Source organism: Macaca mulatta, chromosome 15 (assembly GCF_049350105.2).
Source record: "Macaca mulatta isolate MMU2019108-1 chromosome 15, T2T-MMU8v2.0, whole genome shotgun sequence".
In the NCBI taxonomy this organism is placed as follows: Eukaryota; Metazoa; Chordata; class Mammalia; order Primates; family Cercopithecidae; genus Macaca; species Macaca mulatta.
In genome coordinates, this window is record NC_133420.1 from 100,480,064 (window position 1) to 100,495,828 (window position 15,765).

Here is a 15,765-nt window from a genome sequence, read left to right on the forward strand (position 1 = left end):
GTGCTTCCCCAATTCGCTCCGACATTTAAGTTTCTTGAGTTAAAAATAAATAAACACACAGAAACACTTCTCTGCAAGGAGAAAAAGTTGAGAAAAAAGAAAAAAAACGTGATGCTGAAGTTATCACAACCAAAGGTTGGGTGTGCACTCAGGAAGTGCATATCCTGGATACACAGATTTTTCACAACCTTTACTGGCACGGCAGAGAAGACAGGAGTTGATGTTGGATACTTGCACTCTGGGGAGGCCTGCAGAGATGCCACTAAAAGGTACTGCACCTCTTGGAAGCATCCAACAAAGAGTATGTATGTGTATTTTTGGGGGACTTGACAAAGTCCCCTTCACAAGTTGATGTCCGCTTCCCCCAGTTGCTGAAGTTCACAGTCAGCCCCTTCCCTGGAGAACTGTCCTTAGCTGAATGGGAGACACCTTCTGTTAAGGTTGAATTGTATCCCCCCAAAATTTGTATGTTGACTTCCCAACCCCCAGTGCCTTAGACTTAGATTGTGACTATTTGGAGATAAGGTCTTAACAGAGGTAACCAATTTTAAATGAGGTGATTAATATGGGCTCTAATCCAATATGCTGGTGTCCTTAAGTAAGAAGAGGAATGGTTGTCTGTCACGGGTATCAAAAAAAGAAGAGGAAATTTGAACATAGAGACATGCATGGAGAAAGGATGATGTGAAGACACAGGATGAAGACAGCCATCTACAAGCCAAAGAGAGAGGCTTCGAACAGATTCTTCTCTTATGGCCCTCAGAAGGAACCAACACTACCAACATTTTGCTTTTGGTCTTCTGGCTGCAAGGTCTGTGAGACAATAGGTTTCTGTTGTTGAAGCCACCCAGTCCATGGTACTTTGTGACAGAAGCCCTAGTGAATTCATACACCCCCTGTCCAGCTTTGGCCAATGACCGGCGTGGGGTACAAAGGCTTGCCAGCTCCCTTGCTCCAAGGTGAGACAAATCTGTCCTGCAATCTGAGCCATGGAGCTTCCCTCCGGGTCAGAAGGAAGCTCCTTGCAGAAAGGTGGGACACCCTTCCTTGGTGTCCCACCACCAAGCTTCCCACATCCCTTCTGTTCTGAGGTACTTTCCCAAACCTCCGTGACAAGAATCCCTGCCTCAGGCTCTGCTTCTGGGGAATCTGACCTAAGACACCTGACAGACCCCAGTGGATAAAACGATCACTTTCTCATTAAAAGTTCTTTTTACCTATGGGATCAAGTCCAAACCCCTCAGCTGGACTTGCAGGCCCTCCAGTCCTGACCCAGACCTCAGGCCCATCTATCTCCTTTCCTGTGCCCATCTCCTGCTCTAGCCAAACCATACTTCCCCATTCCCCAGACAAATGTGGAACTTTCTGACCTCCAGGCTTCCAACCATTCCATAGACCCTACCCTCGGCTTGCCCCTACAATCCCCAGATCGCCAGACCAGCTCGGATAGCCTCGTCTTCCTACAGGCACTCTTGAAGAGCTCAGTCTGAAACCACAGGTCATCCCCAGAGGACCACAGCATCTCTTGTCTGAAACCTGAGATCTTCTCTGTTTGTCCAAGTGTAGTTGGTTTTGATTAGTGCCTGTACCTGGCACCATCACTTAACTTTTTCAGTGCCCTTAACTAGATTGCAGGGTTTGTACAGGCAGAGTTCAGGTCCTATCTGCCTCTGGGACCCACCCCAAACTTAGCTCAGGATGACCAGGAGCAGAGGATGTGCTGCCTCTCTGTTTATACACAATAGCATTTCATGACAGGGCCCCAGAGCGGGGAGCGAGAGATGGGTGTGAGCGACTTCACGATGTCCTGCCAATACTGCACTCTTCACCCTTGATCTGCCTTCACTTCCGCGGCAGGGTGCCCCCCTTTCCAGGCCCCTACCCAGCTGACCCAGCCTGGAGAACAGCTTCAGGAAAGTACCCACATCTTTACAGTTTTCCGACTTGGAGAAGTGAATCAGGTCATCGTTGTACATGTCCTGGGTATTGAGCAGGTCACTATACTCCTTCTGGCTGAGATCTTCGGGGTTAATCCCATTGGCCCTGAGGAATTCCTGGTACGCCACGCTAAATGCCTGTCCAATGGACTGTGCAATCAGCTGAGCCTGGAACAGCAGCCAGAGAGGAAAGATGGTCAGCAGAGCAGTGCATCTGGTGAGCAGCCTGGCACGCTTCCCACCTGAACAATGGCCCTCCTGGAGTTTGAAGAAGCCCTAGATATCACACCTGCTGGGCCAGTGGCTCTACATGGGGCTACCAGTGCCCACCAGGGGCCGTTTTCAGAACGACTGGGGATGTTTTTGATTATGATGATGATCATAAGGGAGCTACCGGCATTCAGCAGACAGGAGTCAGAGATGCTGAATATCCTGCCATGCAAAAAACAGCTTGATACAGTGATGAGTCATTCTATACCCTGCATCATCTTCACAGATCCCACTGGACATTCATGAGCATGCAATACTTGTTTACAGTTATCTGAGTCCAGGATTCAACTCCAATTTATACATAAACACAAAGACTTTGTGTGACTCTAATACACATCGAACATTTCAAGAATAATACCGTGTGAATTGAGAGAAGATGTTATTTTGCTTCATTCAGTACTTCACCAGAAGGAAGCTTCATGACTTCGAAAAATCATCAACATCAGTGCTGTTGTGGTATCTGTGCTGCTGATAAATCACATACCTATCAACCTGCACATGTGCTGTTGTGCATGGTGATTCTGCACATGCTTGTAGACACATACATGTTATTTAGCCCTCAATTTGAAATGTCAACTAGGAAGTGTTTACGATATCCCACTGCACACTGTGTTCTGCTACATTCAAGCTTAATCAGGTAGGTATAAGCATCTTGACTACCTCATTATGCCTTTCAGAATGGTTGCGCCAGAGCATTTATTAATATATATTGTAATATGGTTTTATTTTAGCTTGCTTTCCACTTATCTTTCCTTTATATTACATTTATGGCCACAATTTGATTATTCTGTGAAAGATTTTTCAATAGGGGAGGTTATATTAGCTATGAATTTCATTTCAGGATAGTAATGGGTCATTAATAAAATATTTATTGTAGAAAGGGAGTGTTAGATCTAACAGAGTTGAGAACTCTGACTGGTCCAACCCTGTGTTTTCCAGTTGAGGAGATGGAGGCCCAGAGACACAAAGGAACCTCTCAAGGTCACACAGCTTACAGAAGGTGGCACTGACTTCTGCACTGGGCTTTGATAGCTTTTCCCTGCATTAATTAAGCAACATTATTAATCCAGACAGCCAAGAGCGACTGAACACTTCTCATGTGGCTATGCTGCAGTAAATGCTATACAAGGTATATGCTATGAAAAGTAAATGCCATACAAGGACCATCACTGAATCTGCATATCAATTCTATGACAGCTATTAGTATGACTGGTCCACAATCTTTCACTTGGAATGCAAGAGGCTCTGTTTCAGAATTCAAAACTTTTCCAATTTTAGAAAGGTAGCAGGGTGCAAATACTGGACATTGTGCTATAACCTCCCTTAGGGTCTGGGGAAGTACACAGAGCACAGTAACATTTCTGTGGCAAAATGTGTAAGATTCATGGTAAGCTAAACAAATCCTATAAATGGCCTCCCGGCAGGCAAGGCAGGTTTATCAGTCACCTGACTGCAAAAATCCCTTTAGTTTCTCAGAGCTTTCTAGACTTTGGAACTATGGATCTGTATTAGTGTCCCCATTGGGTAGACCAGGATATGGAGGTTGAGGGGTTAAACTGCACACTTCCTGAGAAGGGGCTGGGGGCTGAATCCAGAGCCCATCCTCCTGCCCACCACACTGGACAGCTTCTCTGTGAATTCTGATGGGCAGAAAAACAAAGCCAAACCAGAACATCTCTAGAGCAGTGTTTTAAAAACACAATTCTAACCTCCACTCCTCTTTCCCCACCTTTCCTAAATGTTGGTAAAAGCACCTTATTAACAGCAAAACAGCAACTTTCCATGTGGTTGGCTATGGGAAAAGAAATACTGAATTTTTCTCACTGTGAGAATCTGGTGACTTTACAAGTCACATCAAGAACTACCACCGTCTACCTATTGTAAAACCGGAAGGAGTAAGGCATTGCTTTCGGCATCAGAGAGGTGCATGTAGACAAACTGAAAAATATATACCTGGGAATGTGACCAGTCGACTTCCCGATCACCATTAGCGGATGCCCCTGGTGAATGCACTGGCTACTGGGATTTATGGACCACTAGCCATGTGCCACACATCAGGCTTTAACTGCAGTATCTATGAGAGTGTCGCAGCAGCCTGGCGAGGGAGGCACTATCGTCCTGCAGAAGAGGAGCCTCAGGCTTAGTGGCTGCACAGCTTGGATGAGGAAGGACTCAAGCCCAGCTTGCCCAGTTCTGGAGCCAGCACACTCTGGCCCTGCTCTAGTGAAAGCAAAGGGGTAAGGTTCCAGGTCCACTCTTGCTTACCTCTTGCTTCTCCATTCTTTCCTTTCTTCTCCTTCCCAAGGAGAAGAAACCCCTCCCTAAGAGCTCCAGCCAGATGGAGGTGGCGTTGGGGCCCACAGGGATCCTCGATCCTTGTAACTCTGTCTTTTCACTGGCCCGCAGGACGCAGGAGGCTTAAAAGTCCAAATTTTCACTCTTTTGGAACTTTCTGAGAACCTCCTAAAATTCATTTTCCCCCTGTTTGCATGTTGGCCTCAGTTTTACAGGAACAGTAGGGAGAATGGCAGGCAGAGGCATTTCAAGCTCTCTGTCCTCCCAGTGACCTTGTCCTGTGGCTGCTTTCTAGAGAACAAGACCAGTAAAGGATGGTGACAGTAAGTGTCGGCATCTCCTCTCTGTGCCCACAGCCCCGACAGCTCTGGTTCCCTGGAGAAAAAAGCAGGATGGCTGCTGACACCTAACTTCCGAGAGGAAGGCAATTTCTGCAGCTAGATGAATGCTGTACTGGAGAAGAATGGCCTCTTTGAAGGAACCAAGGCTACAAGACGCCATCTTCTCTTCACAGATCAGGACTCTGTGCTCCATGCGAGAAACAGAGCTTATTCCTCTGCGTCAGGAGGAAACATGAGCACAGTCAAAAGCAACGGTCCTCAGGCGGTGGGTGAGTTTTCTGCTGTTAAAGATTACTATGGGGCTGTGGCCTCCCCTGGGAGGCAGCTTCTGAGGCCCAGATGGCGAGGGGAAGTAGGGGAGCACCTAGGAGCAGCTCAGGTGCTAATACAGTTTGCAGCCTGGTGGCCTCACTAGCAGCTTGGGTTACAACCCTGAAAGCAGGCCAAATGAAAAAATGGCTTCTGTTGTAAACAAATTTTCTCTGTTGACCACATCACCCAGAGAAATGGAGCTTAGGAATCACTGACTTTGCGCCAGGAAGAGGAGCTGGTTTTCCTAAGGACTGGGGTGGGCAGTGCTGTTGTCTGCTGGGGAGGGACAGGGATGCTAACTTTCCTGTAGCCCAGAGGATGGTCCTGGACCACAAAGAACTGTCCTCCCAAAATGCCCTCATGCTTGGGCAGACCTGCTCAAACCCCTACAGGGGGGCCAAATTCTTCCTATTCTTCACCTCATCCCAAAGTCTCTAATAACTCGGCCTCCTTTCCCTTCCTCAAAGGGAAACGCAGCTAGCCCCTGACTCAGGGCCTTCACATCTGCTCCTTCCTCATTCTCACTTTATTCAGGTCTCTGCTCCAAGGTCACCTCCTCAAGCGAGGGCTTTGTTGATCACCCTACCTGACACAGCCCCTGTCCCTCCATCCCTTGACCCTGTTTTATTTGTCTGTGAAGCACTCCCCACTACCCAATTTTACATTAAGTATATTTACCTATTGATTTTCTGTCTCCTTTCAGCCCTTGCGATGAGTACCCTGTCTGTTTTATTCAGACTTGTATCTCTAGTGCTGGAACAGTGCCTGACACACAGTATGTGCACAGTAAATACATGTTTCATGTGTGATGAATTAGACTGAATCAGGTTCTGAAAAGTCAAGAGAACCTAACCCAGAAGGAGATCAAAGGAAGCAACCCTTACATCCTCAGACTCGAAGACGTGGCAGATCATCTTGTACTGCCTTTTCCCATCCTGGGATGGGTGGGAGGCTTCCACGTTCTCCTGGGAGTTGGAACGAGGCATCCGCCGGCGGGCCATCAGCACAACGATGTTCCCAATGTCTGCAATGTAGGAAATGGTCCTCAGAGGGTGGTCCATCATTGTCTCCTGGAGGTAGGAGGAGAGGGCAGGTAAGTCCAGCTTGGCATCTAATGACCCAAGAGAGCGCCTGCCACCCCATAGCCAGTCAAGTATGTTCACATGCAGGGTGGGCTCCCCGGCTCACTGCAAAGCCCATGGTGAGGGATTAATGAATCCCCACCCAGGCCTGAGGGCATTTCCCTTGGCTAACCAAGAGCAGGAAATGATCTGTGGCAGGTGAAAAGAAATAAGAAATTCCAAACAGTAGAATCTCTTGTGGGGAAGTTAAAAAAAAAAAAAAGACAAAAAAAAAAAAATCAAAATGGCATGGCTGTTTCTGTTTTTGTGTGCAGGAGTGTATGAATGATTTTAAACCCAATTTCTTAAAAGACAAATGTGTCCACATTAATGAATCCTCTGATTAAAATTTCTGAAAATGCTAAACGTCATCCATGTCTTAGGGGCGTTTTTGGGCTTTAAGAAAGCAATCCCAAACCCCATCCAGCAGCAGGCACTGTGAACACCACCTTCTAGCTCACTGGGGCCCAGCATCTGGGGACAGCCGCTCTACCGACACATGCATCTCTGAGTTACGATGCCACTAAGCTTCCCCCTGGGAAAGGTGGAAGCCAGCTGATACCTGTGTGTCAGCGTTCAGCACTTTGATTCTCTGGGTAGAAATGAAGAGATCCACCTCAGTCATTGGCTGAGATTCGCCTTCAGGAGCCTGAGAAGAAAAAATGCACCAAGAGAAAGTTTGACCACACTGCCCTGACCCAGATGCAGAAGGAGTCAGGTTAGCTCACACACAGGCACCAAGACACAGTTACCAGAACAGCAATACAGACTCTAGGCTTAAACTGCCAAAGCTGAAGGTACCACACAGAGGATGGACACATGGACAAGAGTTAGCACCTTTAGGTTACAGGGAAAAACGCAGAATCCCCTTTTCTTCCTCCCCTATAGAAGCAGTAACTCACTGCAGTAGATTTCACTCTTTGAACGATGATGGCGAGTGGCGCTCTCTGTAAGGGTTTTGGAGCCCAACAGATTGAAGAAATGGGGCAAAAAACTCGTACCAAAAGACCTTGGGGAAGTCGCTTAGAATTTGCCTCTGCTTGAGCCGATGGAAGACAAGGTTCATAGCAGCTGCAAATGAAGCCATCTGGATGCAGTTCTGGTAAGAGGGTCTTTACATTTTACACACCACCCCAGCAACACAGAAGCAGTCCTGAAGCCACCCCATTAAGAAAGAGCCCCAATGCCTCAACGTCCCAGGAGTAGTAGTTCATAAGCACCTAGAAGCTCCACAACCAAAAAGCGCAGTCTGGTTCATTTAGGGCTTAACTCTGTACATGTGTGGTTATTAGCGAGTTTTCTTTTTTGCATCCAGCAATCTGACAAATCCACAAATCAAGCATAACTACAATCGAACAGACTCAAGTCCCTGCCACATCGATGCTCCTGAATGGTTGGAACTTCCATACTACTATACGATTCATTTAGCATCTCCAATCTGCTCCCTGTCGTTCCTCTGAAGTGAAATGACTAATGAGCAACAGAAAACGGCCACCTTCGGCAACTGAGTTTTGAGAAATGCTGGCTTATGGGGCGGTTCAAAAAGAAATCTGAACAAAAACTTGCTGGATGCAGAAAACAAAAACACGAAAATATAAAAAGGTAAAACAGAAACGAATGAAAAGAACAGGCATAACACCAAGCTGATGAAGTTGTTTGTACTGCACCTTCTTCCTGCTTTTGGCTAATTTCTGGGCCATCTGCTTAGCATGGAACAAACAGAGACAGGAGAATAGTTAGAAAGAATTTGCAGAGACTCAAAGTCAAAAAGGGAATTGACAAACTAATACTGAATAGTGGCATAAAGCGTTTCTGTGGGAAGAGGACTGGCTTTTAAAAATCCCAGTCTAAAGATAATCAATGTCGTAATTCAGAATTTAGTATGTGGGAAGTGGTGAAGTGAGACAAAGGAAATGTGTTGGGTGCTTCTTATACTTAATTGCGATTGATCTTTCCAAAGAACCAAGTTTTGGCTCTGTTAATTTTCTTTATTGTAGGCCTGGTTTTCTATTTCACTGATTTCAGCATAGACCTTTATTTCCTTCTACTTTCTTTGGGTTTAATTTGCTGACTTCTCAGTTTCCTGAGATAAAAACTTAAATTATGGCTTTTCAAACTTTATTCTGATATTCAAAGCTATGAATCTCCCTCTAAGCATTGCTTTGGATGTATTCCACAAATTTTTGTGTGTTTCAACTTAATCATTATTCCATTAATTTTTTTTTCAAATTTCCACTACAATTTCTTCTTAGAACCTTGGATTATTTAGAATTGTATTATTAATTTTGATACATTTGGGGATTTTCTAGTTATTTTTTATTTATTATTATTATTTTTTGAGATGGAGTTTTGTTCTTGTTGCCCAGGCTGGAGTGCAATGGCGTGATCTTGGCTCACCGCAACCTCCGCCTCCCAGGATCAAGAGATTCTACTGCCTCAGCCTCCCGAGTAGCTGGGATTACAGGCATGCACCACCACACCTGGTTAATTTTTGTATTTTTTAGTAGAGATGGGGCTTCTCCATGTTGGCCAGCCTGGTCTCAAATTCCTGACTTCAGGTGATCCACCTGCCTCGGCCTCCCCAAGTGCTGGGATTACAGGTGTGAGCCACCGCGCCCGGCCTCTAGTTATCTTTTTCTATTGATTTTGGAATTAATTCCACTGTGGTCAGAGAACACAGTCTGTATGTCAATCTTTTGAAATATGCTGAGGCTTAGTTGTATGTTCCAGTACATGACTGACTTTGATGGATGTGCCATGTGGACTTTAACATACGCATTCTGTAGTTGTTGGGGACAGGGTTCCATCAATGACAATTAGGTCAATTAAGTTGGTTCAGAGTATTGTTCAAACCTTCTATGTACTTGCTGGTTCTTTAATCTGCTTGTTCCATCATTTATTGAGTGTGTCAAAACCTCCAGCTGTTATGTGGATTTATCTGTGTATCCTGATTCCGTCAATCTTTACTTTATCTTACAGCTATGTTATAAGGCACGCACATATGTAGGATGGTATGCCTGCTTGATACATTGATCCTTTCATTGTTCTCCCTCTTTAGCTCTAGTAATACTTCTTGCCTTAAATTTGTGTAATATTAATGTAGTTTACATCTAACTAAAAATGGATGTACCATACTCCCTTTTGCTCACAATTAAAAGACAGCATAGTTGATAAAAGCAGAGAGTGGGGCTGGATTGTCCAAAACCAAGTCCTGGCTCTGCCATTTACTAGCTGTGTGACTTTGAGGCAAGCCACTGAACATCCCTGTGCCTCAGTTTCTTCATCTGTAAAATGAAGATAAAAATAGTATCTACCTCACAGGGCTGTTTTGAGGACAAAATGAATACATGCAAAGCTCTTCAGTGCCTTGTACATTCTAAGCACTATATTTGTGTTTGCTGTTATATGATTATAATTGACCTAGATCATGATGAAATTTCTTGCCTTTTGCTAAGGCTTGCTATTTATACAGATCTTCTACAAATAATGGTGAGTCCATGGCCAAACTGCAGATGCTGTTGTGGTAATGGGAGTGGGGTGTAGGAAGAACTGCTCTCTCATATTCCTGGGTACTCACCTGGTAGAAAAGCTCCTCTGCTCTCAGCAGCACATCTCTGTTTCATTAGTGACTAAAATATGTTGCCTATACTGCCTCATTGTAGAGAAACTGGATGAGTCAGCCATCCAGACACCACATAGTGAATCTCTGGTACACCCGGGAAACTAGGGCAACCGCACTCCCGCACAGATGCCCTGCTGTTCTTACTGGTGGCCATGAGTTCACAGTGAATAGTCTGCTCTGAAAAAGTATGAAGGTAGCAACTGTGTCATCCTGACTGCTGCACATTGCAGTGGAAATATTTCTGCATCTGGGAAGTGACCGTATGCTGATGTTATACCACGCCACACCACGAGGATTCCCATGTGGAATCCCAGAGTCTGGCCAGGGATGTTCTGACTGGCGTCAGTTATAACCTGCATAACTGACAGCTGGGAGATCTTTAATGTTTGTTTGACCTTGACCTCTCCTGAAATGATATGGCAGCAATATAGGAATTTCCATTACTTTGGATACCAAACCTGACAGCTGTTGGTCAAAATTCAACTCTAGGGAACCGATTTGAAAGAACTCTTTCAAAAGAAAATAGGTTCCACCATCCCTCGAGTACCCAAATTCCTTTTTTTTTTTTTTTTTCTGGAACTGGTGTTGAGGAAGAGGATCCAAAAGGCAAACCGAGTCTCATGAAAGGTATTCTGAAACTTTTTGTTTTGGGGAGTGGGATGGGGGGACAGAGTCTCGCTCTTTCGCCCAGGCTGGAGTGCAGTGGTGCCATCTCGGCTCACTGCAACCTCCGCCTCCCAGGTTCAAGCAGTTTTCGTGCCTCAGCCTCCTGAGTAGCTGGGATTACAGGCACCTGCCACCATGCCCAGCTAATTTTTGTATTTTTAGTAGAGACAGGGTTTCACCATGTTAACCAGGCTGATCTCAAACTCCTGACCTCAGGTGATCCACCTGCCTTGGCCTCCCATAGTGCTGGGATTACAGGTGTGAGCCACTGCACCTGGTCTGAAACAGTTTTTATGAAGTTAAAAATATTCTGTGGATTTAGAGTAATACCATCTTTAAATCACTCATGATATCCAAGTACCCTACAATAAATTATAATTTAAAATTTAAATATAACATCACAGAAGATGGGAGAGTTGGAGCCAGAATGAGAAATTAGGGTAGCAGAAAGGGGTCCAAGAGAAACATAAGGCCAGCATGCATTTTTAAGCCAGGAATGCCAACATCTATTTAAACCCTTGTGTTTCCTGGGATTGATCATGGCTTACCACATGGCGGGGTGTGGTGCAAAGGACAAACTGCAGCACCACCCACCCACTTACTCCATCCACAATGTGTACTGAGTTTCTGCCGTTGTTAAGACACTAGATTAGTCGTGCCAGGGATGCTCCTGACTATTCTATCTTTTCTTTCCCCACTGACATTTGCTGAGAACTTGTTATGTGCCAGAATCCTTCGAAGTATTTCCCATAAATCAGTGTAAAAGCTTACAACACCCCTGTGAGCTACTACCCTGCTAGGTGGTAAGCCATGATCAATCCCATGAAACACGAGGTTTAAGTAGATGTTGCCATTTCTGCCTACATTGTGTTATCCTCATTTTTCAGAAGAGGGAAATGTGGCACAGAGAGGCTAATTAACTTGCCCCAGGTCACACAGCTGTGAAGTGGCAGAACAGAGATTCAAATTCTGGCAATCTCACTCCACTGTAAACCCCTAGTTGTGCAACTGGGGCAAGCTTGTCATCTGTAAACTTCTCCATTTGTCTACACCATGCGGTGAACAATACCTACCTCACAATATTCTCTACCTCATCCATTTTGAGGAGTAAATGAGAATGAGATAATGCATGTGAAGGGCCTAATACTTTACTGATCATAGACTTTTTCAACTAAGCTGGGAAATGATACAACTTAGGCAAAGCTATAATGATAGATATTTTACTTCTACAATGAAATCATAATTTTGAGACAATCACAAAAGAATGAAAAAATCTGATCTTTGGGACAGGCTAGTTAAGATGGATATATGAATATTTGATGATGGATGCAGCTTGCCAAAATGCACGGACCACAAGATACCTAAACACCATTTGTAATCTAATTGCATAAGCTTCATAGGAAGAATGGAGACACAACACCACACTCCAGGTGGATGGACACGAAGCAGTCTCTGTGGCTCAGGTAGGGCTCAGCAGGCCACCCTATCTTCTGGCTGAAGAGCAGAGAATGAAGTGGGAATGAGAGTGGAAGGCAAGGTAGAGATGCAGTGGAGAGCAAGGAAGACAAGTGAGCTCATTGTGCTGGCTTCCAGTCGGGCTCTCTCTAGATACGGGGTAGGCGTGAGTCCCACGCTGTCAGGGGAGAGGTGTGTTTCTATCTAGGGCACATTAAAGACTCACAGCACATAGTGCAAAGCTCTCTCTAGAAGTTTCTCCCAAAACATGTTCCAGAGAATACTACCAATAAGACAGGTATCTATCAAATGGTGACAATTAGCAGGTATCTATCGCATGGTAACAATGTATTCTGTGCTCAAGTAATTATGGGAGCTGCTAGTTAAAGTGAATGAAATCTTCTCAGTGTAGGACTTCCCAGAGCCTTTAAGAGGAAGACATCTGTAGCAAATATCCGAAAAGGAGATCTATTTTCTTGCGCTCATTTGCCAGTGGAACTCTATTAGTGACAAGCGCTTAGCCTGACTAGAACGCTGCAGGGCACAGTGGAGGAAAGATGCCTCACACCCTGGCGGCTCCACCTTCTCTAAGGCAGTGGTTCCCAAACGCTGGTGCAGAGCGGAATCTCCTGGACAGCTCGTTAAAACACAGACTCCCGGGTGCCACCTTCTGAGCTTCTGACTCAGTAGGTTTGGGGTTGGGCCTGAAAACCTGTACTTCCAATAAGTTCATAGGCAATGCTGATGCTACTGGTCCGGGGATCATGCTTTGAGAACCACAGCTCTAATGCAATCCCCTAAAGTACATGAGGGCTCTCTGGAAGGACATTACTTCTCAAAAATGATGACCAACAAAGGCAGAATGAACACATTAGGGAGGGACCAAAGACCAAAACAAACAAACAAAATTTAATGGCAGATGTCTTCTAATTCTGCTATTGTGCTCAGATATGTCATCTCTTAAATTGTGGTAGATAGAAAAGCCTTTAAATTTCAGAGCCCTCAGCTTACCTTGTATTATTGTTACCTAACATTCTTTTTGGCTTCTTTTTACTGCAAGTTTCTCAAGCTCAAGAACTGCGTATTGGTTAATTTTTATTCTGAAAGGGCCTATCACAGGAGTCTGCACAGCAACAGTTGGCATTTGGGGCCAAATTCTTTTGTTTCTTTTCACATTAAGTAGAAAATACCTGGCCAAACTGCAGCTCCAAATTCTCTCTCCATGTGGCAATGAATCTTGTAAGTTTTTTGTTAAACTAAGAAAACAGTAACTTTCAAAACCCCAAGTCCAAGTCCAATGAGCAATGTTCAATTTTAGTATACAGTTGGTACTACTTGAGCGGCAGACACCACAATCGACAAATGGAACAGAAATTAAAGACTGCTTTGAAATGGAAACCTAAGCTTCAAGGTCAGCGTCTGTTCAGAGATAAAGCACCATGAGTACCAGGGTGCGTGGTGAGCAGTTTTCATTCACATCCAGCCACGTCCATCTGGTCAAACAAACAATGTAGGCAGAGGAAGAGAGGGACAAAACTGGGGTCCCTGCAGGGAGTGAGGGAAGAAGGAGGAATCAGAAAACAAAGGAGGAAACTACCCCCACCTTTGTTTAGGTGAAAGTGCCAAGCCAGAAATTACTAATCAGCTTGGGGTTAAGGACATTGCTAAATGGATTACAAAATAAATCCACAGAGCTTTTCTTTCTCCTTCTTTCCTGGATGGATGCTATAAAGTCTGCAGCTTTACTATGCTCTGTGTCCTTTCTGCCAAGGTGGCCTAGAATAACTCGTTCTGAAAGGTCAGTCTCTCTTTCGGAAACAGCATGGCACCATCTTCCTTACAGAGCAGTGTCTGCCAGGCACATGTGGGCACCCGGTGCAAGCTCCTTCCACTTGAGCCCAGCCCAGCCTGCTCAGGATCAACACTCTTTGCCCCCAGCTTCCCTTTGCACTGATGAAATCCATGTACGCTCCCTGACACAGTCACTTTTTGGAGAGTGCTCACTTAAACAGGCATCTCCATTTACACTTGGAAAAGGCTTCTAGCTAGATGTAACGTCAACCAATCTGACAAGCATTTTAATGGACGTAAAAGGAACATGAAGCAGAAAATATTTAATGACAGGCAACAGTTCCTTCCAATGCATAGATGCACATTGTAAACTGATACTTATAAGTTATGAGTGAAATGTAACCATTTAATTTTACCACTCTATAATGAATTCCTCACGCCAGAGTAATTTGCTTGTAAAAATAAATATATGTTTTCCAGATGTGTATTCTGCTCTAGGCAGGTCTAAAATGTATTTATAATCAGAAAGCCTCTATCTTGCTTGTTCTGATCAACAGAGCCATCTAATTTTTGGTTCAAATGAACTGTGGAACTTCGGGATACCAATCCTTTGGAAGCTTTGAAGTAAAATCTCTGATTTCTTATGAGGCAGCTGGACTTTAAAGAAGGAATAACAACACTATAGGACACCACTGTGGAAATAAGAAAAGGATAATTCACAATACAATTGGCACTGATGAGCTTTGGTACAGGGATGCTGTGTACCTTGAACATTGCTTTATGTACAAGTGATGTGCCCCGTGCCTGCTTTTTCCCTGTAAGGCCATCTCAGCACTACCTAAGTGTCATAAGGAGACTAGAAAGGCATAAATGTTCTATCTGTAGGAGTCCAAAGCTATCAGAGTGCTAATAAACAAGGTGTCCCAAATGAAACCTGAACCTTAAAACTTTGAAACCTTGATGGATAGAACCTAGAAAAAACTAACCTCAAAGCAACATGCAGTTTTCAACCTCAGGAGTCTTCAGTACTCTTTTGGGGGCAGACTGCAGCTTTATTCTGGAAGATTTGCCTGAATGGGCTCTGGTAGCATTCCTTGATAGGGGCTCTTTGGCATTTTGGTAGAGATAAAATATTTGTTTTGTGGCTCTGCCCTGGACGTTATAGTGTCTTGAGCACACCTGGCTCTGGCCCAATGAATGCCCCCAGTCACCGCGACAAGCAGAGGTGCCTCCACTCATTTCCAAACACATCTTCTGAAGGCAGTCCCTGTCTATCAGAGACCCCAAGTGAGGCACACCAGGCTTTTGGGCTTCCACCAAACCTGGGGAAGCTAAGAGCACCATTCACCTGGAAGCCCAGGAGGCATATCTGGTAACCATGGGGCACGTGGAGTCAGAACTATGTCTCTATGTCTCTTTGATTTAAAGTTCTCTGCTCTGTACAAAATAGGATGTGACTGTGCCTGAAAAGCAGCTTGTTCTCTCTGAGAGGCTTGTGGGTTGTTGCTTTGAATGCTGTGCCTGGAAGACAACTAAATTAAGATGGAGAAGACCTTGGGGAGACTTTCTGGCACAATGTCACCACTTTGTAGAAACAGGAAGACAGTGAAAGGGAACTAGGCCAAGCTTGGATGGGCGGCTCCCCAAGAACCTGGTGAAGTTCTATCCGTAGCATTGTTTAGTCTCAAAGTCCCAAAAGGTATGAAGGTCAGACTGTCTCCAAGGAGTTGTACTGTTGGGAGCCATGGGGCAAGGCACATCTCTTTGGGCAGGGGATGGGGCTTACCTTAAAAGAACTGGACCCTCCCACTGTCCATCAGTCTGGGAGAGGCTAATTTTAGAAGAAGACAAACACCACAGACATGGGCCTTATGGCAGCAGGGCCTCTGAGGCATAGGCAAGGTTTGTGTGCCCCAGATGAAGTGGCTGAGTGGATCCCTGACACATGGAAGGAA

The 15,765-nt window shown here is 45.0% G+C and overlaps 1 protein-coding gene across 2 annotated transcripts in view; it reads right to left on the minus strand.

Moving 5' to 3' along the window:
* The window catches only part of APBA1 (amyloid beta precursor protein binding family A member 1), a 221,025-nt gene that overhangs the window by 13,163 nt on the left and 192,097 nt on the right, over window positions 1-15,765 (minus strand). Inside the window, exons 6-9 of one of the 2 annotated variants that reach the window (XM_015117865.3) lie at window positions 7,944-7,976; window positions 6,839-6,925; window positions 6,040-6,225; window positions 1,926-2,105 (exon numbers count right to left, since the gene is read on the minus strand). In XM_015117865.3, coding sequence (XP_014973351.2) covers window positions 1,926-2,105; window positions 6,040-6,225; window positions 6,839-6,925; window positions 7,944-7,976 — 486 coding nt within the window. The remainder of the gene's footprint in view (window positions 1-1,925; window positions 2,106-6,039; window positions 6,226-6,838; window positions 6,926-7,943; window positions 7,977-15,765) is intronic. The other variant, XM_015117867.3, reaches the window with a different exon arrangement.